The sequence below is a fragment of the Molossus molossus genome, unplaced genomic scaffold (genome assembly GCF_014108415.1).
Source record: "Molossus molossus isolate mMolMol1 unplaced genomic scaffold, mMolMol1.p scaffold_m16_p_26, whole genome shotgun sequence".
Lineage (NCBI taxonomy): Eukaryota > Metazoa > Chordata > Mammalia > Chiroptera > Molossidae > Molossus > Molossus molossus.
In genome coordinates this window covers 359,988-384,787 of record NW_023425362.1, presented here as the reverse complement: position 1 = coordinate 384,787, position 24,800 = coordinate 359,988, and the positions used below count along the sequence as shown (strand labels likewise).

The 24,800-nt window shown below is 63.2% G+C and overlaps 1 protein-coding gene across 5 annotated transcripts in view; it reads right to left on the bottom strand.

Moving 5' to 3' along the window:
* The window catches only part of SBF1 (SET binding factor 1), a 28,477-nt gene extending 5,061 nt beyond the window's left edge, over window positions 1-23,416 (bottom strand). Inside the window, exons 1-36 of one of the 5 annotated variants that reach the window (XM_036278244.1) lie at window positions 23,359-23,416; window positions 17,376-17,461; window positions 16,826-16,963; window positions 16,470-16,628; window positions 16,281-16,391; window positions 15,574-15,679; window positions 15,363-15,495; window positions 15,170-15,278; window positions 14,970-15,083; window positions 14,813-14,890; window positions 14,365-14,514; window positions 14,164-14,292; window positions 13,995-14,093; window positions 13,697-13,901; window positions 13,505-13,617; window positions 12,199-12,348; window positions 11,870-11,938; window positions 11,636-11,794; window positions 11,300-11,562; window positions 11,051-11,223; window positions 10,904-10,977; window positions 10,630-10,825; window positions 10,296-10,423; window positions 9,806-9,984; window positions 9,577-9,713; window positions 9,264-9,471; window positions 8,926-9,122; window positions 8,710-8,847; window positions 6,178-6,255; window positions 5,699-5,880; window positions 5,448-5,627; window positions 4,911-5,012; window positions 4,652-4,837; window positions 4,456-4,582; window positions 4,254-4,384; window positions 3,950-4,180 (exon numbers count right to left, since the gene is read on the bottom strand). In XM_036278244.1, the coding sequence (XP_036134137.1) occupies window positions 3,950-4,180; window positions 4,254-4,384; window positions 4,456-4,582; window positions 4,652-4,837; window positions 4,911-5,012; window positions 5,448-5,627; window positions 5,699-5,880; window positions 6,178-6,255; window positions 8,710-8,847; window positions 8,926-9,122; window positions 9,264-9,471; window positions 9,577-9,713; window positions 9,806-9,984; window positions 10,296-10,423; window positions 10,630-10,825; window positions 10,904-10,977; window positions 11,051-11,223; window positions 11,300-11,562; window positions 11,636-11,794; window positions 11,870-11,938; window positions 12,199-12,348; window positions 13,505-13,617; window positions 13,697-13,901; window positions 13,995-14,093; window positions 14,164-14,292; window positions 14,365-14,514; window positions 14,813-14,890; window positions 14,970-15,083; window positions 15,170-15,278; window positions 15,363-15,495; window positions 15,574-15,679; window positions 16,281-16,391; window positions 16,470-16,628; window positions 16,826-16,963; window positions 17,376-17,461; window positions 23,359-23,413 (5,073 nt within the window). In that variant the 5' untranslated portion in view covers window positions 23,414-23,416. The remainder of the gene's footprint in view (window positions 1-3,949; window positions 4,181-4,253; window positions 4,385-4,455; window positions 4,583-4,651; window positions 4,838-4,910; window positions 5,013-5,447; window positions 5,628-5,698; window positions 5,881-6,177; window positions 6,256-8,709; window positions 8,848-8,925; window positions 9,123-9,263; window positions 9,472-9,576; window positions 9,714-9,805; window positions 9,985-10,295; window positions 10,424-10,629; window positions 10,826-10,903; window positions 10,978-11,050; window positions 11,224-11,299; window positions 11,563-11,635; window positions 11,795-11,869; window positions 11,939-12,198; window positions 12,349-13,504; window positions 13,618-13,696; window positions 13,902-13,994; window positions 14,094-14,163; window positions 14,293-14,364; window positions 14,515-14,812; window positions 14,891-14,969; window positions 15,084-15,169; window positions 15,279-15,362; window positions 15,496-15,573; window positions 15,680-16,280; window positions 16,392-16,469; window positions 16,629-16,825; window positions 16,964-17,375; window positions 17,462-23,358) is intronic. The other 4 variants (XM_036278246.1, XM_036278245.1, XM_036278247.1 and 1 more) reach the window with 4 other exon arrangements.
* Window positions 23,417-24,800: the final 1,384 nt, after the last annotated feature.

The window sequence follows — 24,800 nt, the reverse complement described above, 5'->3', positions numbered from 1 at the left end:
AGGGAGAGGGAGAGAACATCGACTGGTCACCTCCTGCACGCCCCCCGCTGGGGATTTGGCCCACAACCTGGGCATGTGCCCTGACCAGGAACCAAACTGGCGACCTCTTGCGAGCACCAACTTTTAATAAGAAACACAACAAGCCAGAAAACATCTGGAATGATATATTTAAAACTACTGAGTGTAAAAGGCTGTCAGCCTAGAATTCTACATTCAAATAAAACATCCTTCAGTAAACAAAGGCACGAGACACACCTCCAGGTAGCGGAAGCTGAGGACTGTGCCTGGAAACCTGCACAAGCAGCACTGAGCCCTCAGCCAAAGGGAAATGACCCTGTATCACATCACAACGAAAGAGCGAAAATACTGAAACTGGCTTTTTCCTCACTTCTAATCTCTTTGAAACAAAGTCGACTATGTAAACACAACACTGTGTATGCTCGTATCTGTCCTGGGTGGAAGTCAGCCATGACAGCCTGGCAGACGGGTGCACGGGAGCACTGGTGTGTGGTTCCTGTGAGGCGGCACAGTCCTCCCCCTTATGCACGCGAACATGTTCCAAGACCCCCAGTGGAGGCCTGAAACTGGAATAGTAGCTACCATTATACTACGTTTTCTCCTGTACCTACATACCTGTGATAAATTTTAATTTATAAATTAGGCATAGTAAGACATTAACAATAGTTAATCATTAAACATAACAATACATTGGAACAAAAGTGATGTTGGTGGCTTAGGGTCCGTTATTTAGTAAAACCAGGGTGACTTCAACACAAGCACTGCAGCCCTGCGACAGTCGGTCTGATGACCAAGGTGACTACTGAGTGGCTAACAGGCAGGGAACATCCACAGCGTGGAGATGCTGGACAAGGGTGATTCATGTGCTGAGCAGGACAGAGCAGGATGGTGCCAGATTTCATCATGCAATTCAGAATAATGTGCAATTTAAAACATGAATTGTTTCTGAAATCTTTCATTTAATGTTTTTGGACCATGGTTGATCACAGGTAACTGAAACCATGAATGGGTAAGGGAAGACTACTGTGGTTCCCTCACAGCCACTAGAAATAACACAGAGACATATCTCAAAAGCCTAATAAAATAGATAACATGGAATACTAAAAAAATGTTCAACTGGCCTGGCCGGTGTGGCTCAGTGGTTGAGCGTCGACCCATGCACTAAGAGGTCGCCGGTTTAATTCCTGGTCAGGGCACATGTTCAGGTTGTGGACCCGATCCCCAGGGGGGGCATGCAGGAGGCAGTCAGTCCATGTTCTCTCTCATCGATGTTTCTTTCTCCCTCTCCCTCTCCCTCTCCATCTCTAAAATCAGTGAAGAAAAAAAGAAAACACTAAACTGGCCCTGGTTGGTGTGCTCAGTGTCAGCCTGTGCAGCAAAGGGTTGTGGGTTGGATTCCTGGTCAAAGGCACATACTTAGGCTATGGGTTCAGTTCCCAGCCCCAGTTGGGGCATGTGTGGGAGGCAACCAATTGATGTGTCTCCCTCACACCAATGTTTCTCTCTCTCTCTCTCTACCTCCTCCCTCCCTCACACTCGATCTAAAAACCAATGAAAAAAAGTATCTTCAGGGTTAACCAAAAAAAAAAAAACAAAACTCGTGCCCTGGCCGGTTTGGCTCAGCGGTTAGAGTGTCGGCCTGTGGTCCAGAGAGACCCGGGTTCGGTTCCTGCTAAGGACACGTGCCTCGGTTGCAGTTTGTCCCCGGCCCTGGTTGGGGTCGTGTGGGAGGTAGCCACTCGATGTGTCCCTTTCACATTGATGTTTCTCTCTCTCCCTCTCCCTCCCAATCTATCTGAACCAAAAATGGAAAAATGTCCTCCGGTGAAGATTGGGGGGAAAAAAACCCCCCCGCCCTGGCCAGTCTGGCTCAGTGGTTAGAGCGTCGGCCTGCAGACCAGAGGCCCAAATTTGGTTTCTGCTATGGGCACGTACGTCGGTTGCAGTTTTTCCCTGGCCCCTGTTAGGGTTGTGTGGGTGGCAACCAGTCAATGTGTCTCTCTCTCCCTCCTGCTCCATCTGAAGATAAATGCAAAAAAGTGTCCTCGGGTGAGGATAAAAAAACCCTCAAACCTGGTTGATGTGGCTTGGTGGATTGAGTGTTATCCCACGGACCCAGAGGTCCTGGTTTGATTCCTGGTCAGGGCACATGCCTGGGTTGTGGGCCTGATGCCCAGTGGGGGGCGTGCAGGAGGCGGCCAGTCGATGTTCTCTCTCACTGTTTTTCCTTTTATTCCTCATCTGAGGATATCTTTCTACTTATTATCAGATAGAGTGAGAGGAAAGGAGAGAGAGACAGAGAGAAACATCGATGTGATAGACCACATCGACTGGTTGCCTCCTGCACGACCTGACCAAAGCCAGGAACGAATGCTACCAAGGTACGTGCCCTTGACCTGAAGTGAACCCCGCAACTCATTGGTCCACGGGCCGACACTCTAACCGCTGAGCCAGCCAGGGCTCTCACTGATGTTTCTATCTTTCTCTCCCTCTAAAATCAATAAAGAAAAAATATAAAAAACAAAAAACCTGCCCTGGCCGGTTTGGCTCAGCAGTGGGAGTGTGGGCCTGTGGACCAGAGAGGACCGGGTTCAGTTTCTGCTAAGGGCACCTACCAAAAAAAAAAAAAAAAAAAATGTCCTTGGTGAGGATAGAAAAAATACCTTGTCTGGCGGGTGTGGCTCAGTGGCTGAACGTCAACCCTGCACCAAGAGGTCACCAAGTTGATTCCCGGTCAGGGCACATGCCCAGGTTGTGGGCCTGATCCCCAGTGGGGGGCATGCAGGAGGCGGCCAGTCCATGTTCTCTCTCAATGTTTCTATTTCTCTTTCCCTTTCACTTTATCTCTAAAATCAATAAAAGAAAAAAAATTTTTTTTTAATCCTCAATTGTTAGGAAAAAAGACAAAGGAGCAAAAATATAAAAGCTAAATAGAAAACAAATAGCAAGAACCTAGACTTCAACCAAACCACATCAATAATGAAGTGTAAATGGACTAAAAATTCCAATAAAACTCCAACCGTCAGAATAGATGAAAAGAAGACCCAACCATGTTCTGAGTGTAAAGTCACCTCACGTGTGAGGACAGACAGTCGCAGTCTCAGTGCAGACAGGGACGCGCCACACGACTAGTGGGGAGGAAGCAAGTGGCAGAATTCCCTCCAGACGCCACGTCCACTCATGTCCCCCGAGAGCGGGGCCCCGGGCTGACGGGTGAATCTATGACCCACAGGGTTGCACCACCACCTCCCTGAAACGCAGGAACCAGCGTCCCCACTCTCCCCACAAGCAAATAGAAGCTCTGAGATGCTCGGACTCCCCCAGCCCTGAGTCCACGGTGGGGTGCCAGCCTTCCCAGGGTCCATGGCTTCCTGGCTGCTGGCCCGTGTTCCCCCAGCCCTCCAGCTCACAGGCTCTGTCCCTGTCCCAGGGACTTGCCTCCATGCACCCCAACCCCCGAGGCAGAGCAGGTGTGATCTCCAAGGAGAAAGGCTCCCAGGCCCACAGGCATGCTTGTCTCTCCAGGGGACCCGAGGAGCCAAAAGAGTCACTGCTCACATTAGGGGGTGGGGAGGCTGGAGCTGGAGTCACCATGGACCTGGGGAAACCTTGTCTTCCCTTAGGGCCGCCCCACAGGTGGCCAGGGAAGGCGCACATACCCAGAGCACCCTGGGGTTCATGACAGACCCCAGGAAACCAATCACTGCAGGCAGTTTGCAGGCTGGCGAAGGGCAGGGCCGCGGCACCCACACACACACGCACACACTTGCACACTCACCTCCGGGCAAGCTCACCTCCACGTCCTCGGGTGCGTACATGTAGTTGTAGAACACGGGGGTCCTTCTGAGCCGCTCCACGTTCTCCCACACGCACACACACGCACACACACGCACAGGTCTGAGGGCACTGGGTGGGCAGGAGCCACACGCACCTCCAGCAGACGTGAGATGGCATCGGGCTGGGCTCGGGGGCGGCTGTCATAGCAGGGCCACACCACGCGGCGCCTGCTCTGGGGAGCACCCCCGTCAGGCCGCTCTTCCTCTGGGGGCTCCGGTGGCCCCTGGGCCAGCTCCCAGTCATACGGGGGGCCCTGAGCCAGTGTCTCCTCGGTGTAGAAGTCCCACACCTTCAGGTTGGACACGTTGCTGTAGGGCCGCAGGACCTGGGGGAGGCGCAGCATGAGGAGCTGGGCGAGGAGGCGCCCGCCTGCCCCCCGCCCTGCCGGGAAAGCTCACCTCCGCGTCCTCGGGTGCGTACATGTAGTTGTAGAACACGGGGGTCCTTCTGCTGAGCCGCTCCACGTACTCCCACACAGACCTGCAGGCCTGGGGGCCTTTGCGCTCCCCCTTCTCCTCGTACAGCAGCCCTGCAGGGAGCAGCACTGAGCCCCGCCCGCCAGCCCACACCCACCCCGCCCCCACCCCTCCGGCGCCCTACCCAGCTCGATGCGCTCGTAGTCCGAGTCCAGCAGGAAGGTCCGGAAACGGCAGGACACGTGGTGGTAGCCAAGAAACTTGAGGTAGAAGGAACTGAACTCGAACTCCATGGGGAACTGCAGGTGGACCTGTGTGGAGCCAGGGGTCAGGAGCCGGGGGGGTCCGGGAGCTCAGCCTCCACCACAGCCCCTGCTCACCTGGTGCACACAGTCCAGGAACTGCAGGAAGACGGGCGTGAAGCCGCTGCTCTGCCCAGCCAGGGTGTGGGCCCCCCGATGGCTGAAGCGGTGGCCGAAGGACAGCCACTCCTTCTCCACCAGCAGGCGGAAGCCCTCCAGCGTGCGGTAGAAAGGGTCCGAGAGCAGCTGCACCAGGGACACCACCTGCAGAGCACCAGCACTCAGGACGCGGCCCAGGCCCAGGCCAGGCCCGCCCGCCGCCCCGCCCGCTGCGCACCTGGGTGGTGACGTCCCAGCCGTCCTCCAGGCTCACCAGCACGGAGGAGCCCGAGTGCAGGAGCTCCGCCACCAGCACCGACACCTGCAGCAGCTTGTGCACCTGCAGGGGCCGCAGCCTCAGACCCCGCCCTGACCGGGCTGAGACCCACATGTCCACGGCGTGGCGGCCACGTGGGCACTGCACCCAGGGGCAGCCAGCAAGGCGGGCACCACAGCGCAGTCTGCCTGGACAGCTGACTGCTGCCTCCCACCCTCCCACATCCTCCACGACCAAAGAGGTGGCCCAAGCCGGGGAGGCAAGACCCTGAAGGACAGCAGTGGCCCTGACAGCCAGGCCTTGCCTCCCCCACCACCCAGGTGGGCAGTGGCCACAACCTTCCCAGGGCCCAGCACTGCTGGTGGGTGAGCCAAGACCCCGTTCGCCTTTGGCAACAGGTGAGTGAAGGGCCCAGCACTTGGCCCGACAGCCCCTCTCCATCTCCTCACCCCCACGATGGGCGCGGGGGCAGGGGCGGGGGCGGGGCGGTGCAGAGACCTGGGTCAGCCACTCCGAGTCCTCCAGAGAGCGCAGGAAGGTGGCTGGGCTGGGCTCGAGGGCGGGATAGCCCGGGATGCAAGCCTTCAGCAGCTTCTTGAAGCTGGCCTTCACCTGCCGTGCCTCAAACACCTCGATGGGCACCAGCTCCCACTGCTGCAGGGGGTCTGGCCGCACGCCCTGGAGGAGACCCGCACAGTGAGATGAGCCCAGGCCCAGGCCCCCACCTGGCCCCACACCCCGCCTGTCACCTTGAGCTGGGCCTTGTCCCCGATGATGTAGAGAGCTGCACGCTGGGGCCGCAGAAAGCCTGGGTCTGGGGGAGCCCCGTTGGCCTGAGGGGGGCTCAGCGCATCTCTGCCTGCTAGCCGGGAGCCCACATCACCACTGAGCCCACCGCTGCGCCCGCTGACCCGAACGCTGCCCCATTTACCTGCACAGAGGGAGCAGGTGAGCACCAAATGGCCAGGGCACCGCTTACCTGGGGTTGAGCTCCCCAGGGGGTGGGGACGTCAACAGGACCCCACAGGGACCTGTGCCTGCATCAGTGGCAGGGGCAAAACTTGGGTGCGAGGATGTTAGTGCCCAGGACTGCGGGAGGCTGGGTTGCTGGCCTATCACACGGGCGTTAGTGGCAGGCGTGGGGGACGTTAGTGCCCACGATGACCCAGTCACACAGGGGCACCTGTGCCTGGCGTGGGGGATCCAGCCTGAGTGGCCGGTACGGTACCTTGGGGCGCGGTCCATCTGGAGGCCGAGGCCGCCATGGGGTTGGACAGCGTAGTGACCCTGGCTCGGGGGCTGGGCACTGGGGGCACAGCAGAGAGAAAGCTCAGGCCTGGCCCAGGCCTATGTGTTTGCCCAGTGTGCGGGTCTTGTGGCCCAAAGGGAACGGGTGCAGGGCTGGGACCCACCAAGTCCCCTGGGGGCCCCGCAGACAGCAGGGGTCAATGTCAAGGTCCTCGGGCCCCTAGAGGTCAGACCAGGAAGCAGAGGGCTAGGGGCGGGTAGGACAGGTCAGAGGAGGCAGGAACCCTGGCTCTCCTTCACATACATCCTCTGAGACCCGTCCGTGGGCCCTCAGACCCATGGGCATCACCTCAAGCCCCTCGCAGCACATCCCACCCAGGGCCTCTGCCAGGTGCACAGCAGCAAGGGGAGGCCCGGGTCCTGGGAGCTCCCAGCCCGTGACCGGGGAGAGCAGCTCAGTAGAGCACACAGGCCGGCCCAGCCCTGGAACCAGGCTGAGTGGTGCCGCCCGCCAGAGAGGTAAGGCCCAGGCTCACGGGCTGGGCTGGCCCAGCGAGAGGCACAGGGAACCTGGTGAGGCAGCGGCACCAGCCCTGCTCACCGGCCCCTGCAGAGAAGGCCACAGGGCCGCCGTCCCCTGCCTGCCACAGCCCCTCCACACGGGCAGGAGGCACAGTCACCCCCAGCAAGTACACAGTGTGCTCTTAGGACATAGACAGCTGCAGTGAGCAATGAGGGGTACAGCCCACACCTTAAACTCGGGGGACGCCAGGAGGCAGCCCCAGTGGACTCTGTGAACAGTCGGCAACAAGCAGGTGCCTGGGGGGGAGGTGCAGGCCCAGGGCACAGAAGCCCAGGGGAGGTGCCACTCAGAACCCCAGAGGGAGCGGACCTGGTGCGGCAGTGTGACCACACACCGCACTTGAAGATGGACTCCAACATTTGGAAAAACAGAAAACTCTCAAACCAGAGATCAACACCCCTGCAGAGCGAGAAGGGTAAGGTCCGTACCCCCAGAGGAGTGGGTGTCAGTCTGCTGTCCCCAGGAGGACATCCCCATGATGGACCCCGAGGGCAGACGGGCTGCCCCATTCCCAGCCCACCTGGTCCCCAGTGCCCAGCAACTGCCAGCAGACAGGTGAGCACGGAGCCTGTGAAGAGCCGCGGCCTCCGGGTCAGGCTGGGAGGGAGGCTGCTGCCGGCACGGGCAGGGGGGGCGGAGACCTGGGGTCTCTCTGTGCTCCAGAGCCCCCCCACAGAGGGCGGCGGGGCCTGGGCCAGGCTGAGCACTGGCGGTCAGTTCAGAGGACGGGCGGGCAGAGTGGGAGGGATCGAGAATGACACCCAGGCTTCCGGAAAGCTTGGCCTGTGGGTGGTGCCACCAGCCCCCAAAACCCACCTGTCACCCCAGCCTGTGAACTACAGAGAAACGCAGACAAGCACGAGGGTGGGATGAGGGAACCAGGGAGGCCTCCCCAAGATGTGACCACTGCCTCAATCTGCACTGGGGGGCTCGTGGAGAAGGGGCTTGTGTGGCACTACCAACGGCCAGGGGGAGACGAGGTCAGACGGAGATGGGGTCACAGGGGTGACGGGGTCAGATGGAGGAAGTGGAGGCAGACGGGGAGAAAGGGAGACAGTGTCCGATGAGGTGAGGGAAGTGGGGGGTCGGGGCTGGGCAGAAGCATAGGGGACCAGGGGGAAGGGGGAGCAGGAGAGGTCACTGCCTGGCGTGAGACTCTGAGGAGGACCTTCCTTCCTCACGACAGAACGAGGCCCTCGTGGGCGTCTCTCCCGCGCCCAGCACCCGCCTGGTTCACCTCCCCAATAGGTTCCTTGTCTGTTGCCCCAGGAGGCCAGACCACCCTCTACAGGGGCCACCCCCACGGTGGACAGCAGCATGTCTTGAGTCACCCAGCACCTCGGGGTCACCCTGCACGAGCATCCCTGTGGCAAATGACAAGGCCCACTGATGGCCTCTAGGCCCTCGCCCGGCCTTCAGGGGCTGGTGCCTCCTCTGCAAACGAGGGTGATGGCCCCGTGCAGGACAGAGGCCACAGGGAGGTGTGGGCTCACGGGCAGGGCCAGGTGTGGACAGAGGCAGGAGAGTTCTGCTGCACGGATCCACGGGGACAGTGGTCCAGTGTGCATCGAGGGCCACGATGGGGCAGGGACGGGGAGACGAGTGAGGACAAGGCCCGAGGGGCCAGGACAGATGGAAGAGAAGCCGAGAGGTAAGACGGCCTGGCTGGAGGGTGGGCTGTGGACACTGAGGACGTGAGCAGGATGAAGGAGGGACGAGGACCAGATGGGTTTTGAGAGCTGTGTCCAGGTCGAGGAGCTCAGTGGGGTGGGAGAGGAGTGATCAGAGCGGGGGCTCAGGACACTCATCTGGTCCCATGCTGGGCTGTCTCCCACGTCTCACACCCCAAACATTCTGCCCCCTCACTGGCCTGCCCCATAACTGTCACCACGACCCCCAGAAGTTCCCCTGCCCTCGAGCACCCCTCACCGTGGCTGCCCATGTGGGCCGAGGAAAAGCCGCTGAGGGTGTTGCGTCCTGATGTGTCGGCGTAGCGGGGCATGGAGTTGACCACGGCCTGCAGGTACTTCTCCTGCTCCAAGCTGCTGGAGTCCGCCTGGGACTGGCCTGAGGGAGGAGGCAGAACTGCAGCGGGCGCGGGGCGCGGGCGCGGGGCGCGGGGCACGCGTGAGGACCAGGAGGTACCTGGAGAAGGCGCGTTCTGGGCCTTGAAGAGGCCGACGACACCCTTGCCGTGCAGGCCCCCCGAGCGCAGCAGCACGGCCTTGGAGCGCCCGCTGCGCCAGCAGACCACGGGGAAGCGGTTCTGGCGGTAGCAGCGGGAGACGCGCTGCAGGGCGTTGTCCTGGACGCTCTGGGGCACGATCAGCAGCCCCGGGTAGCTGCAAGGGGGTGAGCGCGCGGTGAGGCAGCTTGCAGGTGATGGCCATGCAGTCTCTCCTGTGCCCACAGGCCAAGGCAGCCCTGCCTGTGGCTTCCTAGCGGCCACCCCACTGGATGCGTAGCCCGGCGCAGCGCCTCACCTGCGGCAGATGGCGTACATGCGGTTGACCGGGGAGATGCGGAAGGGCTCAGACTTGGCGCGGCTCAGGCTGCTGCTCAGTGTGCCCAGACCCAGGCGCTGGTAGTCCCTGCAGCAGGCCCGCTCCACCAGGCTGCTCATGGTCATGCGGTCGGAGGGCTTCAGGGCCAAGGACGGGGTCAGCGTGCTGGGCTCCGGTTCCTCTGACACTGGGGCAGGCCAGGCACACAGGAGTCGTCACCCACAGAGCGCCAGACCCCTGCCCTGCACATGGGGTCTTCACCCTGACCACGCAGGGCTGCCCGCACCCCCACCTGAGATCTCGTCCTCCTGGTCCTCAGAGGGTGGCTGGCCCCGGTGCTCCCAGCTGGGGGGGTTGTACTTCTTCCGAGTGACGTGCTGCCGCCCAATCGTCTTCTTAGCGTTCTTCACGAGGTTCCAGGACAGGGTCCTGGGTGCAAGGTCAACGTGAGCAGGTGGGCTCGGGACAGCTCATAGCGTTCTGGGAGGACTGGGCTCCCCAGCCCTGGGCCCGCTCCACACCTGAGAGAGGGACTCTTGTCCTTGGAAGCTCGGGGTGGCTGGCCTGGGGCGTGCGCAGAGCCCAGGGTGAACGCGAAGGTGTCCCTGATGTCCAGCGGGTACCGCAGCTTGTGCAGCTGCTTGCGGAAGAGCTCGGCACTGTCGGACCCCACCTCGTCATCGAAGGCCATCTTCAGCAGCTGCAGCAGACAAGGCCTCAGAGGTCACGGGCGGGGGAGCCTACAGGGAGCCCCCGTGCCTCCCTAGTAAGACGGGTGGTCAAGAGCTTGCGGCCAGACAGGCCCTGGGGTGTGGGCAGGCTGGCCTCTCCACCACGCTGTGGACACGAGGCCTGGGGGTGCATCCTCATGGGGACATTCGCCACGCTCGCCCGTGTGGCCGGAAGGCTGAGGAGCACGACCTCTCACACACTCCCCACGTGAACTGCGTCTACAGACACGGACGGAAGGTCGGGGCCCAGAGAGAACGCGCGAGCCCGCCGGCGGCCCACCTGGAAGGTGCAGGAGCGCAGCTGCAGCCCGTCCTGCAGGAACTGCTCCACGGGGCTCTGCACACTGATGCGCTTCTCCTTGGTCAGCGCGGCCACCGGGAAGGAGCGGACCACCACCTGTTCCCCCACTTGTAACAGGCGGCATGGAGTCAGGGGCATGGGAAGGGGTGGGTCGCAGTCTCAGGGTCCCAGAGCTAAAGGGGCCTGGGCGGGCGGAGAAGCAGCACCCCGTGTCCCACAAGACCCTGCACCCGCGAGGGGAGACAGGGAAAACCCTGCTCATCCCAGAGACCTGGGTGTGGGGCAGGGGCGACAGCAGCACCCAGAGACTCACCCAGGGGGTCGGTGGGCATCCCAGTGAAGATGACGCGGTAGGTGGTGAGGAAGACGGCGCCCTCAGCGGGGAGCAGTGCAGGGCCACCCCCGCTACCTCCGGAGCCCTCCTCACGCCCGTCAGGGAGCAGGTAGACACGCAGGCCGTCCAGCACGCACTCCTCGCCGGGCAGCAGGCGTGGCCGCAGCAACTTTGGCTGTTCAGAGACAGGAGTGGCGCCTCAGGACACAGCCCACACCTGCGCGGCAGCCCCCGGCCCACAGGCCCCACGCACCTTCCGGATGGGCGGCAGCCTCATGCTCTCCCGGCGCACAGCCTCCAGGGTCTCAATGTGCATCTGGACGACGTCTAGAAGACAGCGGTGCTCACCCCGGGCCACGCCCACAGTCCAGGGGGCATTTCCACACCCAGACCCCCATACCTGGCACCATGACATGTAGCCCCTTGAGGTGGTCGCTGGTGACCCCACTCTCTGTGCAGACCTTGTCCACGAAGCGATTGATGAAGCGGACCACAGCCCCAGCCACGTCACAGGTGTCTGCGTCCTCAAAGCCACTTTCCGTGTCATAGCTCTCCGCCACGCTGCCCGCCATGCTGGGCCAGGAGGGGCATGGTGGGCACAGGACCCCCGAGCCCCACCCCCTCCCAGGCCCGTGGAAGCCCGGCCCACCTGCTGGTGACCAGGCTGTTGCTGGCACTCTCCAGGTCGCCCAGCCCCGCCCGCTCCCGCAGCAGGCGGCTCTTGCTGGAGTCCAGGGGCAGCAGCAGGTAGCTCATGCGGTTGGCGTAGTGAATGGCCTGGCTGAACACTGTGCTCTCCTCCTTCTGCACCAGCTCCTGCTGCTTCTCTCGGCTCAGCGTTGGCCACAGACGCCTCTGCTCGGAGGCCACGTCCAGGGCAGAGCGCTCCTCCTGGGTGGGCGCCTCCCCAACCTGCCACAGCACCCGGGGTGAGTGTGGGGGGGTGCCAGCCCCACCCACCCAGGTCCAGGGGGTCTCTGCACACCTGGGGGGAGTCTTGGTCCTCAGCATGCTCCAGGTAGAGGGCCCGGAGGTGGGTCTGCACGTCCCCGTAGAACATGGCCTCCCAGAACTGGGGCGTGCTCCACACCACGTGCTCCTGCACGCAGCTGTATGCAAACTGCGTCACCCCCGGGCTCAGCTTCTGCAGAGGCCAGGTGGGCGTCAGCGGGGGCAGCGGGAGGGCGGGGCAGGGACACCTGGGCTGCCCAGCACTCACCCGGCAGAAGGCTGTGACCAGGGGCAGCAGAGCGGCCGCAATGCTGTGCTCGTCCAGGGAGGTGCAGTCCTGCGGCCGAGCCAGGAACTGTCAGAACCTTCACCACCACGCATGTCCCCTCCCGACGCACCACTGCCCACCATGGTCCCTGGACCTTCCCCAAGGGCTGCCCAGGGCTGTCAAGAGGTTCAGGGCAGGACATCCCAGCACCCACTGCCTTCAACAAGGGTTCTCCCCCTGCCCTCCCCACTGGATCTCCACCCGAAGACCAGGGCCTCCTCACCCACCGGCAGTGCCGGGCACCCTGTGGGCGCCATACGGCCCCTCACCTGCAGGCAGCAGTTCATCATGCGCACGACGAAGTCGAACTGCTGGTGGTCCAGCACCGCCCGGTTCTGCTGCACGTGCAGGTGCAGCTCCTGCGTGAGGCAGCGGCGGGCCGCACGCCCCTTCAGGGCCCTCAGCACAGCTGGGAACAGCTGGGGAGCGGAGCACAGAGCTGAGGCTGAGCCTACATGGGGACCATCCACTCTGCCTGGGGACAGCTCTGCACAGAGCCAAGGAGGACAGGACGCCCCTGGGGCTGGAGCCCAGACTAAAGCCATCCAGGCCGGGTGCGCCCAGACACTGGGGCTTCAGGGCTCCACACACAGAAGTGCGTGGAGCCGGAATCGAGGATGGGGTGCTGCACCCCCAGCCAGGGCACAGACAGGCTCCGCAGGGAAGCCCCACAGCCCTGAGCACCAACCCTCATGGAGTCCAGCTGGGCCTCAGTGTCCAAGCAAAGCCTGTTATTTATTTATTATAAAACCACTGGGAACCCCACCACCCTCAGGGAAAGAGCTGGTATACGAGCAGGGGGCCTCTCAGGGGACCATGCAGTTGTGAGACTGGAGGAAGACCCAGACTGGTTGTTGTGAGGCATCCCAGGCCTGAAGGAACCCCGCAAAGGGGAGAGCAATAAGTGAACTCTGTTTTCTATCAATTTTTTTAAAAAATGACACCTGTGCCTGGCTGGTGTGGCTCAGTGGTTGAGCGTCGACTCTGCACCAAGAGGTTGCTGGTTTGATTCCTGATCAGGGCACATGCCCAGGTTGTGGGCCCGATCCCCGGTGGGGGGCATGTAGGAGGCAGCCAGTTGATGTTCTCTCCCATCAATGTTTCTCTCTTTCCCTCTCCCTTTCTCTCTCTCTGTAATATAAATAAGGACAAGTAAATTAAAAAATAACAATGACACGTGTGGGTCAACACCATTTTCTGTGAGGAATGAAGACCCACAGTAGAAACTTTATGGGGTGCGGGGACAGCAAAAAGAAAAGGGAGCTAAGTACATGGGGACAGACGACCTGAATCTGGGTGGTGGGCGCACAATGTAGTACACAAATTCTGTACCACAGGAACGTACACATGAAACATATGATCCTGTTGACCAATGTCACCCCAATAAGCTTAATAAGAAGTTGAAGGAAACCGCTCTCGTTGAACACCCCCAGCAGGCCCTGTCCAGCCACGCTGACATGGAGGGGACCCAAGACCTGGCACCCGTCACCCTTCCTGCCACTCCAACTCCCTGCAGCCGCCCGCAGGGCAGTGCGGCCCAGCTGAGGCCAGTGCTCCAGCACCCAGCGCCCTCACCTTCTTGGCCTCGAGCATCTTCCCCTCAAACACATACGAGATGCAGTTCCGGACCACCTCCAGCCGGCGAGCACTGTTGCCATGGAGTCCGCTGCTCTGCTCCAGGATGGCAGCTGGGGAGCAGAGAACGCCCTCACTTCTGACCTCGTGCCCACCCTGGGCCACACTCAGCACCTCCACCCTGTTACCCACTCATGGGGGGCCCCGAGGGCACAGTGGTCCTCCGCTCGGCCTTCACAGCTGGGGGCGCTCCCTGCGTCTTGGCCGTGGCCTGGTCCACGATCCACTGCACCAGGCCCTCGTCCAGCCGGGGGAACGGCCGGGGTGCCCGCCGCAGGTGGCTGGCCTCCCCCGGCCTCTGCACCTTGTGCATAGCCACGGCAGGGTATGGGTTCTCCTGGGGGGACACAGGCAGGTGTGGGTGAGCAGCCCAGGGCTGGGGCAGCACAGGCACCCCTGGGCTGGCCCCCCTCTGTGCCGCCCGCCCTACGTTTCTATAGAGCTGCTCTGCAAGCTCCTTGACATGATGCAGGACCCGCTGGGGATGGCTCTCATCTGCCCGCATCCGTGTCACCTCGTGGGCCACCAGCTGTGGGAGGGGCAGAGTCAGGCCCTGGCCAGGCAGGGGAGGGAGACCCCCCGCTAGGGCCGAGGCGCACCTCATCGAACAGGTCTGTGGGGCGGTAAGGGGCCCCGCGCTCCGACACGAAGCCTGCGAAGGCCATGCCCTCCAGCACCTTCGTCAGGAAATCGTCCTCCACCAGCCCGCGCTGGCCCAGGAAGGCCGCCTGGGGGTACAAGAACGTCAGCCCTCAGCCTCTGCTCCTGCCCATCCCCGCGGCACACACCCTGATGCCCACCTTGTGAAAGCGGATGACCGGCTCTGGGTGGATGCGGACCATGTGCAGACACCAGCGGTAGCCCTGCAGGAGCTGAGCAAAGAGCCGCAGAAAGACGGCACGCAGCTCCTTGTCCTGGGTCACAGGCGAGTCCAGCTGAGCGACAGGCCCCTGCACAGGCAGTCCTCACCCTCCACCCACCCCAGGCTCCACCTCCTCACACCCAAACCCTGCTCATGCCCGATCCAGGCCCCCTCAGGCATCTCTGACCCCCTGTCCCTCCAACTTCCCTCCACCCGAAGCAGGGGTGCCCCGACTGCTGACAGCCTCTCCCGCACAGGACCCCGGAGCCGAGCGCCCCATGCGGCCGTGACCAGCTGGAGGGGTGGCCTCGCTGTGCTCGCACTGCCAGCTGACCGCCAGCGGCCGCAGACCCCAGGGGAGGGCACGAGGAGGGCCTGACCCTCACCTGCATCTTCAGGGAGGACGTGGACGTCGTGGCCGGGGGGAAGGCGAGATCCGCCAGCTCCAGATCCGGGTCCAGTACCTAAGCAGAGGGAGCGGCAGCGTCAGCGTCAGCCTGGCCCTGAGCTGCCGCCCGCCCGGCCATCCAGGCCCCGCCTCACCATGCTCAGCACACTGTGCGTCTGGCTCTGCAGTGGCTCTGGCAGGGGTGGGATGTGCACACACTCAGGGACAGTCACCGTCCCTCCATCCAGATCAGCCACAATCACGTCCAGCTGTGGACCAAAGGCAGTGAGGAGTCAGGGACCCGCAGGCCAGTTAGCAGGGCCTGGAGCTCGAGGCGGAAGTGAACATAACTCACCAGCTCCTGGGTCTCTGCCTGGAAGGCAGCGTTGACGCCGATGATGAAGGGTGTGGGCGTGCTGAGGACCTCCAGGAGCTGCGCCGGTAAGATGGGCACGTAGGTGAAGCTGCAACAGGCCAGGGCTCAGTGTGGTTGGTCCCACAGAGGGGCCGGGCAGGGGCTGGGGAGCGGGCAGGGGAGCACGGGGCACCTGTATCGAAGAGGGAACAGCAGGGCCAGGAGCCCCCGGCAGGCGTCTGAGAGGCGCTGGTAGCTCCGGGACAGGAAGAGCACCTTGTGCTCAGTGAGGGCGGCGCAGAACAGGGACAGCACGTTGGTGATGCCTGAGGGAAAGGAAAGGCTTGAGGCCCCACCTCGGCCCCCGAGCAGTGAGAGCCCCCAGCTCAGGCGGCCAGGCTCACCTAGCTGGTGGAAGAGCAGGGCCACGCTGCAGCGGCTGACGGGCAGGGAGTCCGTGAGGGGGGTCTGGATGACCTGCCGGTCACCAGCCCCCAAAGAAATGGTTCTCTGTGGAGAGAGAGCGAGCAGCGCTCAGGGCTCCGACCAGATCCACGTCAGCCCAGAGCTCCGTGGCCTCATCTGGCCTGCCTGGTGGGCTGACTGAGCCCGAGGCGGGAGCGGCTGGGACAGTGACTGGCACGAGGGAAAGGCCACACCTCTGCTGGCCCGGGCAGTGCTGCAGAGAGAACTCAGGGCCTCTGACCTGGGGCAGGGGTGGGCCTGGGTGGGCAGAAGAAACAAAGAATCCGTACCACTCCATCCTCAACTGAGTCCAGCTGCACAGGACAGACGGGCAGAGAGACACAGTTAGACACACCCGCACTTGGGGGCACAGACAGAGAAGCTGACACCAACATCCAGAGACAGGCAACCCAAGGAGCGAGAGGACAGAAACACTGGAGGTGCCAGGTGGAGAGCCAGGCGAGGCACAGGACACGCAGGCGAGCAGGCGGGCCAAGGACAGGCGGCAGCTGATGGTGGCACCAAGACGCACGGTGTCCAAGGCCTGGGGCCGTGCCCGGCCCAGGGGAGACTCGGAGTGCCTACCAGGCCCTCCCCCACAGCCACAGGTGCTAGGAGGGCCCCAGCAGCTGCCCCCAAGGCCCACCTGTGAGCCCCCAGCGAGGGGAATGATGCAGGTGAGCAGGTTCCCGACCACACTCTCCAGGTCCACGCCCAGGCCCTCCACGTGGATGGTGTAGATGAGACCCAGGCTGTTCTGCAAGAGCCACAGGCAACAATGGCAGCGGCTGGCGAAGAGCCACGCCCTACCTCGCGCCCTGGCTGCCCGCCTCACCCTGAACACCTCCACGTGGTCCAGCCGAGACACCAGCACCAGAGTCTTCGGAGCAAAGAGCTGGCCGCGCGGGCTGGGCACTGCAGGTGACAGCTGCCCTGAGCCTCCCTCGTCCGCTTCCCCTTCCCTCGCGGCAGCATCCTCAGTGCACATGGCTTCCTGTGGACAGAAGCCTGTTCGCCTGGCTCTGAGGCAGGTCCCATAAGCCCAGGCAGAGGACAGAGGTGACTCCCCTGGGAACTCCAGACTCCATGGGGTTGAGGCGCCAGGACTAGCCACAGATAGGTAGACACACCCAGGGGCAGGGGCAAGGGTTCAGCCCCATTTGGGCTGTACCCCAGAGCCCCCAAGCTGACCTGTGTGGGCTCTGCCGGCTCCCAGAAGGTCAAGCAGGCACAGTAGTGCCGCTCAGAGTTGATGTCAGTGAGGACAGCAACGAAGAAGGTCGGTGGACTCCTCTCAGGACACAGCTGCCACCCGCTGGGCTGGCAAAACTGTGGGGAGGGAGGGGTCAGGGTCAGCAGTCAGCTCCCCCTGTGCCCTGCCCAGGAGCATTGCACAGCCAGGGCCTGGACGCCAGGTCCCAAGCAGCAGGCAGCACCTTCACAGCCACCCTGGGTGCACCTCACCTCCTGACCTCAGCCCACCCCCATAAAAGAGAGTAACACCCTGTGTGGGATGAGGGCCCTGGGAGGCAGGACATGGTCCCCATGGTGAGGAGGAGGGATGACTTGATGAGGGCACCAAGCACTATGCCAGCCAAGCCAGCATCCCTGCCCCCACCCTGCAAAGCAGCTCAGACATCTTCTTGTCCCCAGCGGGGACCCAGCCCCAGGGAGGCTCCTCACAGCCCTGCAGGGATGGTGGCAGGATGCTGGCCTAGCCCCAAAGAGCCCCCCCACTCACCAGCTCGATGCCCTGGGGGAAGGGGCTGTCCTCCCAGTCCTTCTCCGGGAAGCGCTGCAGGATCTGGCCCTGGCCTTCCCCATTCCCTGCGGACAGGAGCAGGTGGTCAGAGCGCCTGCTACTTCCCACACCCCACCCAGGCAGGAGCCTCGAGGGTCTCAGATGACGACCTCAAAGCCCCGGGTGGAAACGTCCCCCACCCCCGTCCTCATCTGGCACCAGACTAGCCTCAGCTCCCAGACCTATAATTTTCCTAAAAATAGTCCCATGAGAGGCCACTGGGCACCACAGTCCCCAGGGCCACCAGAGGGCACAAAAAAAGCACCTACTGTGGGACTGGGGTCCCTCCCTCCTCTCGCCCTGGCTCCCAGGTCTGGCCCCACAGCGTCAACACCCCCAGCCAGAACCCGCCTCCAGCCTGTGCACACCAGCCAGGCTGCACAGCACATCCCCTCCAGCGATGGGACAACACTTCCAGACTGTTCCACAGCCAACCCCGGCTTAGGCACTAGGGCAGCTCAGTGCCTAGCCCCGCCCCTGGCTTCTCCTCCCCAGTCAGGTCAGCCCAAGGCTCATTGGAGAAGTGCAGAGATGCCCTGGCCGGTTAGAGCGTCGGCCTGCGGTCCAGAGAGTCCCAGGTTCGGTTCCCGCTAAGGGCGTGTACCTCGGTTGCAGTTTGTCCCTGGCGTGGGTGGCAGCCACCCGATATGTCCCTTTCACGTCGATGTTTCTCTCTCCCTCCCTCCCTCCCACTCTATCTGAATAAAATATCGAAAAAATGTCCTCGGGTGAGGATGAAAAAAAAAAAAGAGAGAAGTGCAGAATCTCACACGCCTGGCCTGTGGCAGGAGAAAGGCCTCCTGCGTCCACTGCCTCAGAGACAACAGGCCCACTGAGGGAGGGCCCGCCGGAGCGCTGGAGTCCAGCAGCTCTGAGGGGTGCTGAAGGGGTGCCGCAGGCCACTGTGCGCAGCCGCAGACCAGGGCCAGGGAGGAGGGCTGGGGGCAAGAGGCCCATGTCTCTGCCTGTGCCCCTGGGCACACTGCCTCCCCAGCCGGCTAGCCCCAATGTATTCCCCAGAGACCCCACGCCTTGCCCAGGGCATCACTCCAGGTCCAGGCCAAGGTCACACCAACAGCCCCTGTCTCTTGCTCACCCCTACAGAACCAAACCAGGAGGCATGACGGAGATCTGTCCAGGGCCACTCACCTCATGGAGCTCTGGAGAGCGACACAACCTGTCCTTTCCTCTCTCTAGCTCCCACCCAGCACAGTAGCATACGGACTGGGGAGGGGGGATTAGAGCCTCCCCACCTTCAATCCCCACTCAGGACACTCAGGACACACAGGACCCACAGGTACCTCCCTCTGCTTAGCTCAGGTCCAACACAGCCCCCAGCAGCAGAGTGGAGACAGACAGGTAAGGGGAGGGCACTCAGCATGAAGCCTCTACAAGGGAGTCCTTAGGTGGAGAGAGAGCACTCTCAGGAGACCACCCTCCAGGGTCCTAGAGGCAATACCAAGGTCAGCAGCAGGGCTGGAGGTGGTGGGAGGGCTGCAGGCAGCAGGAGGTGGCAGATGAGGGGCCTTGACTCTGACTCACAAAACCTCAGCTTCCTGCTCCCCTCCCCCTCCCAGCACTGACACACTGAGATGAGGTGGCAGACAAGATGAGGTGGGGAGAGGGACAGGTGTCTGCTGGTGCCACACCTACCGACATGCATGTCCACAGCCCACCAAGACAAAGCCCACTGGGGTCCCTCCAGGTCCACACCCAAGGGCCATCCTTGACAGGCACAGGCTGCGTGCCGTGAGGTATGGCTCCTTCCTCCATGCTCTCCTCCCAGAGGGCTGAACTGTGTGGGGCCCCAAACCACCATCTGGGCCCAGGTCTGGATGGCACCCAGGGCTCACCCAGCTCTTGCCACGAAGCAGCAGGCGGAGGAAGAGGGGTGTGTACAAACGGGGACAGCTTCTCCCCACAGCCTCCCTCCCAAGGCCAGGCAGGCAGGCCTCACTCTCGGCAGCCTTTTCCCCCAGGGAAGTGGACAGAGTAGCTGGCCATTGTCCACCGCTCACCTCCCCACCCATTCGTCGTGTGAGACGTCAACTCCCACTTGCCGGGCTCCACCCTCCAAAGAACCAGCTGCAGACTTTCTTAAACTGTCCCAACTACCTATGGGGGCAGGTGGCTGGGCAGGGCAAGTGAGCACACCCCTACCAGCACCTTCTGGTGACCCCAAAAGTTGACCTTCAGGTCTCAATCCAAAGAGCGTCCTTTCCTCTAGGCAGCTGTCTGCACCCCGCCCAAGCCTGGGGCCTGCCCTGGACACCCAGGACCTGCCTCCCTCCACCACACCCGTGATTCCTGGTGCACCTGTTGGCCAGCTGGGCCAGATGGGAGCCTCATGAGCAAGAAGCCACGTCTGTGCACCCATCCCACACCTGAGCCTGGCACAGACCACAGCCTAACTAGGGCTTGCTGAATGCATACAACTGGCTGTACAACCACCTCCCACAGCCAGCCCCACTCACACCCCACAAGCAAACAGGTTCCTCAGTCAGAGTGCAGGGCAGCTTCCGGAGCCCCAGGGTGCTCCAGGCCATGGCAGGCCCTCCCTGGAAGGGCACATGATAGACGGGCCCTGGCTCCTGATCTCTGAGACCCCGGCCCACACCTCAGTTCTGTGCTAGCTGGGGCCAGGCCACAGGCCTGCATCCTGGGCAAGGGGTGGGTTCTCCCAGTATCCCCTACCCACAGGAGCCCTGTAGCTATGGGGGTGATCTGCTGCTGTTCTTCGCCCCACCAGAGCTGCCCCTACCCCACAGTGACCAGCACAGCCATGTGCCCCAGGGCAGAACTCTTTGGGGGGCCCTAGGAAGAAGGGCACTGGGTCCCCTGAGACACAGACAGGGACAAGCACTTCCTCTCCCAGCCACACCCCCAGCCAGTCCCATGTGGGCTGCAGGCCCAGACAAGGGGCAGAAGAAACAGCACACGTTCCAGCATCTGCCGGCAGCACCCGTCACAGTGCCAGGCTCACTGCCTGGAGGGCCGCCTGGGCCAGCATGCACTGTGGGCAGAGGCAAGGGAGGGCGCACACACCCTGGGACCAGCCCAGCCATAGGAAGAGAAAAGGAAGGCAGCACCCTCCTGCTGCTCCTCCCCTGCCCCCCAGCCAACCACAGCGGCAGGACAGAGGCAGGACAGACGCAGAGGGGCTGCAGCCCCACCCAGAGCACTTCCCAGTCTCCTCCAGTCAGACCAGACTGGCTCTGACCCAAGGCCTTGGACCCTTCGACTCCCAGGGTGGGGGCTGGGAGCCAACTGAGGCCACCCCAAACAGCCCCAACCTGCTCCAGAGGGAGAGCAGGAACATGGGTGGGGAGAGTGGATGGGGCACAGGAATGCGGCCAGCTCAGCACTGTCAGGACCAAAAGAGGCCAGGCCAGTGTGGGAGGTGGGTCTTCTTCTCAGATGCTGAGGCAAAGAGGGGGATGCCCCCAGCACCAGAAGGGTGCAGCCCCTACTGCCTAGTGGACACTCGCTCAGCCACCTGGTCAGGTCAAATGCATCTTCGGTTCCCAAATACATACCCCAACGTTGGCCATGCAGTGTTAAATCAGCTGGCCACTGCCAGGGCCCTCCCAGGCCCGTAGCTGGACAAAAGTGGTCTGTCTGGCACCTGAGATGTTCCCAGACCAGGCCCAGGGTACCCATATTTTTGTGGAGCTGTCCCTGCTCACCAGGAGAGGGGCCTGCTCTCTTCAATGAAAGAAGGGGTCCCGCCCAACCTCCTCCTTCCCTCCTGCCTGGAGAGGCCTGCCAGGTGGTGACCATGAAACCAGGATGCTCCCTCTGGCAAGGCTCTGGGACTCAGCACCCAGACCCTGCATCCAGCAGCTCGGACAGGATGTCCAGGTCCAGGCCAAGGCCAAGACATCCACTCTCCCATCCCTCCTCCACCGAACCCAAAGACTCTGCATCCCTGCCCTGATGTCCTAGGCCTGCCACATACAGGGGTCCTCCACCTCCCACAGATGCTCATTCTGTCTGTGCCTAGGGGTGTCCACACACCTGCTGCTTACATTAATAAGACGCCCCCCCTTCCTGGAGCCTCCACGTGAACAGTTGCACGTGTCCATGCGTGCTTATGGCAACCTGGGAGGTCTGCGTGCCTCACCCCTTCTCCAGATGAGGAAACTGAGGTGCACAAAGCCTAAAGACTGGCCCAAGGTCACAGACCTATCATGTGGCAAAGCAGGGACCACTGACCCTCCTACTACTCCCCGGCTTCTACGCTTGGCGCCACAGCCGGGGTCCCAGCTTTGTGGGCTTGTTCCTCACAGGCATGGACAAGTCCTGCCAAGGGAGGCCCTGAGGCTGGGTGGCTGGCCAGCAGCTGCAAGCAGTGGTTATGGGGCTCCAGAGCCTCCGACCCCTAAGGCAGTGGACAGCCTGAAAGTCACTCCTTCTCACCACTTATGGTAAGTGGGCACTGTGGGCTCCAGCCTTCCTCCAACCTGGTCAAAGGTCACACAGGCATGGGGCGCGCAACCCGTGAGCACACATGGTACAGATAGCTTGTCATGGAGCCTACCCGTGCCTACTGTCACCTCCCTCACATTCACCCTGAACCCCCACCCCTGCTGCCTTCTCAGGCCCTCCCCACACCACCCTCAGCATCATCAGCCTTGAAGCCTGCTCTGCACACCCGGCTTCTTCCCAGCACCCAGCCTCGGCCCCTCACACAAGGGCAGCCCCGCGGCCAGCCTTGCTTCCCTGGACCCCATGCACCCCTCTGGCTGCACAACACTGACAGTGAGCCCACCGGGTGCAGACTGGTTCTCACGGGCAGGAACTCCATCTCTGGGGGGAGTTCCAGAGTCGGGGATGCATTCAGACTGCCAGGGTCGGGGCTGCATGCAGGCAGACGACAGACAGACAGAGAGGAGGGCCGGGTGGGAGTGGGAGGGCACTGAGGAGGGTCTGCCGTGTGCAGGGCCCAGCAGGCAAAGGGGAGAAAAGTCTGGGTCCTGGGTGGTGACAGTGACAGCTGGGCTGACAAGAAGCAGGGTCCCCACAGGCTCAGGGTTCAGCCCCGCCTGACCTCACAGCCCTCCCCTCCCCACCCCAACGACACACACTGTCCATTGCGAGGCTCTGGGTTGGCCTGGGTGCGGGTCCCAGCCCCTCCTGTGGGGCTCAGACCAGGCGCTCACACTCTGCCCTGGGCCGGCGCCGTGGGCACTGTGGATGGGCAACAGCGGGGAAACCTGGGTGGGCGCTGGGGGAGAGGAAGGTCGGGCACACAAAGGGCGGCGCACGGCCTGGCACACGGAGCCCGCTCCCCGGCGGCTGTCCACCCGGCTGCTGCTGATGTCATCGCCGGGCTCCGTCCTCTCCTACCCCGGCTGCAGGGCTCTCAGCCCCGGGCGCTGACCCTACCCGGACCTCCGGACATGGGCAGCGGCCACCGCGCTGACCCCCACCCAGGGCTTGGCTTGCGGGGTGAGGACAGTGGCCCTCTGCCAGGAACGCTCTTCTCTCCCGTTTCCTCCCGAAACCCTCCACCTGCAGCTCAAGCACCTCTCTCCATGAAGTAGTCCCCGAACCCCTGGCCCTCTCTGCGCCCCGACCCCCTGGACCTGGGCGCCGCCGGCCGGCCGGTGCTTGGGGCCGGAGGCACCGCGGGGCAGAGGAGGGGCTTGCGACGGCGTCCCCGGCGGCAGAGCCGCCCGCAGCCGGCCAGGCGGGGTCCGTCCCACTGGGCTGGGGGTCAGGAGGCCGAGCGCCCGGACCCTCCCGCCTCCCGGTTCCGCCGAGGGCGGCGGGCAGGCGCAGCCCGCGCCGTCTCATCGCCCGGCCCGCCTCGGACCCGGACGCGGCGTGGCCGGTGCCCCGGACGACCGTGCCGCTGGCTCGGCGGCCTCGGCCCGCCCACCCCGGTCGAGCCTCCCCGGTGCCCGGTCCCCGGACTCACCGCGCGGGTGCGGCCCGAACGCTACCAGCACGAAGTAGTCCGCGAGCCGCGCCATGGCGAGGGGCGCGGGCGGGCTCCGCGGCTCGGGGACGCGACAGCGGCGTGCTCATGGCCCGGCCCCCGCCCCGGCCCGCGCACCCCGGACGCCCCGGGCCCGCTCCGCGGCGGCGGCCAGGGCTCCCGCCGCCATCTTCCCAGCCAGCCGGCCCGCCCGGGCGTGCCGTGCGCCTGCGCGGCCTCGCCCCGCCCCCCCCGGGCGGGGCCCGGAGGGGCGCGCTACCATTGGGCCAGTCCGTCCAGGTTCGGATCCGGGGGCGGGGCATCACCGCGGGCTCGGGGCCTGGGCACCGCCCCCCGGGCGATGACAGCGACGGCGGCTCCCACGGGTCAGCGGCCGACGCGGCCCGAGTCCCGGGGTTCTGTCCCCGGCGCTGTCAGCCGGGAGGAAGGCAGAAGGGCCTGGCCCTGCCCACGGCCTCCCTGCTGGGGGACAGCGGACGGGCCGGGCACATCCCCCAGGCCCTGCCACCGGCGGTGGGAAAACCCAGGCCTTGCCCTTGGGGTTCCCCGCCTGAGGAGGACCCGAGCCCCACTTGGAAGCCCCACCCACGTGGGCTGAGACATTGAACGCATGTCCTTAAGAAAGGCGCGCTGCGCGTCCTGCTGCAAAGAGCGGAGTTTAAGACGCGAGGCCCTGGAGACCCGGTTGGTCTGCACCACCTAGGACCCCTGGCGGTGCCCACCACCCTCGAGGCCGGGGCGGCCGTGGACGATGAATGAAACCAAACCCAGAGACAAGAGCTGAGCCCACCAGGCTCCCCTCCCCGCCGGGTGCACAGGCCCAGCCACAGCCTCCTCTGCCACAGTTGGTCTCTGTCACGTGCAGACAAAAGGGTCCGGAGCCCCACCTTGGCACAACATGGAGCTTATGCATGGACAGGCTGTGTCCCTGGCAAGTCCCCTGGCCTGGCGTCTGAGCTCAGGACTGGCTCTGCCCCACCCTCATGCCCTACACAGCCCATTTCTACAGGCCTCTCAGAGGCACCTTAGGTTTATGGGGCGGTTTGGGGTCCATTCTGGACCATGATGCCCCGCCCATTTCTTGCCATGGAGTTTCCTGCACTCAGCACTGCCCAGGTCACCCTCAGGGGTGCTGGCTCCGGCCTGCCTCCTCCCTCTTGAAGGGATTGTGAATTCCCTGCTCTCCCCCAGGTCTTCTTGCAGGGAATGACCCTCCCTGATCCCACGGCCCCTTGGCTTCCTCCTTCCGTTCTTTCACCCCACCCAGAGTGGCTCCCATCAGCTGTCAGCTGCCAGTGTCCTTGGCCCCCACCTCTCTGACTTGGTTTTCACCGTCCCTGTCCAGCAAACCCCAGCCATACACAGTCCTGCACACCCATCTCCTATGGCCCTGCACCACCTACAGTGCAGATGGTCATGGT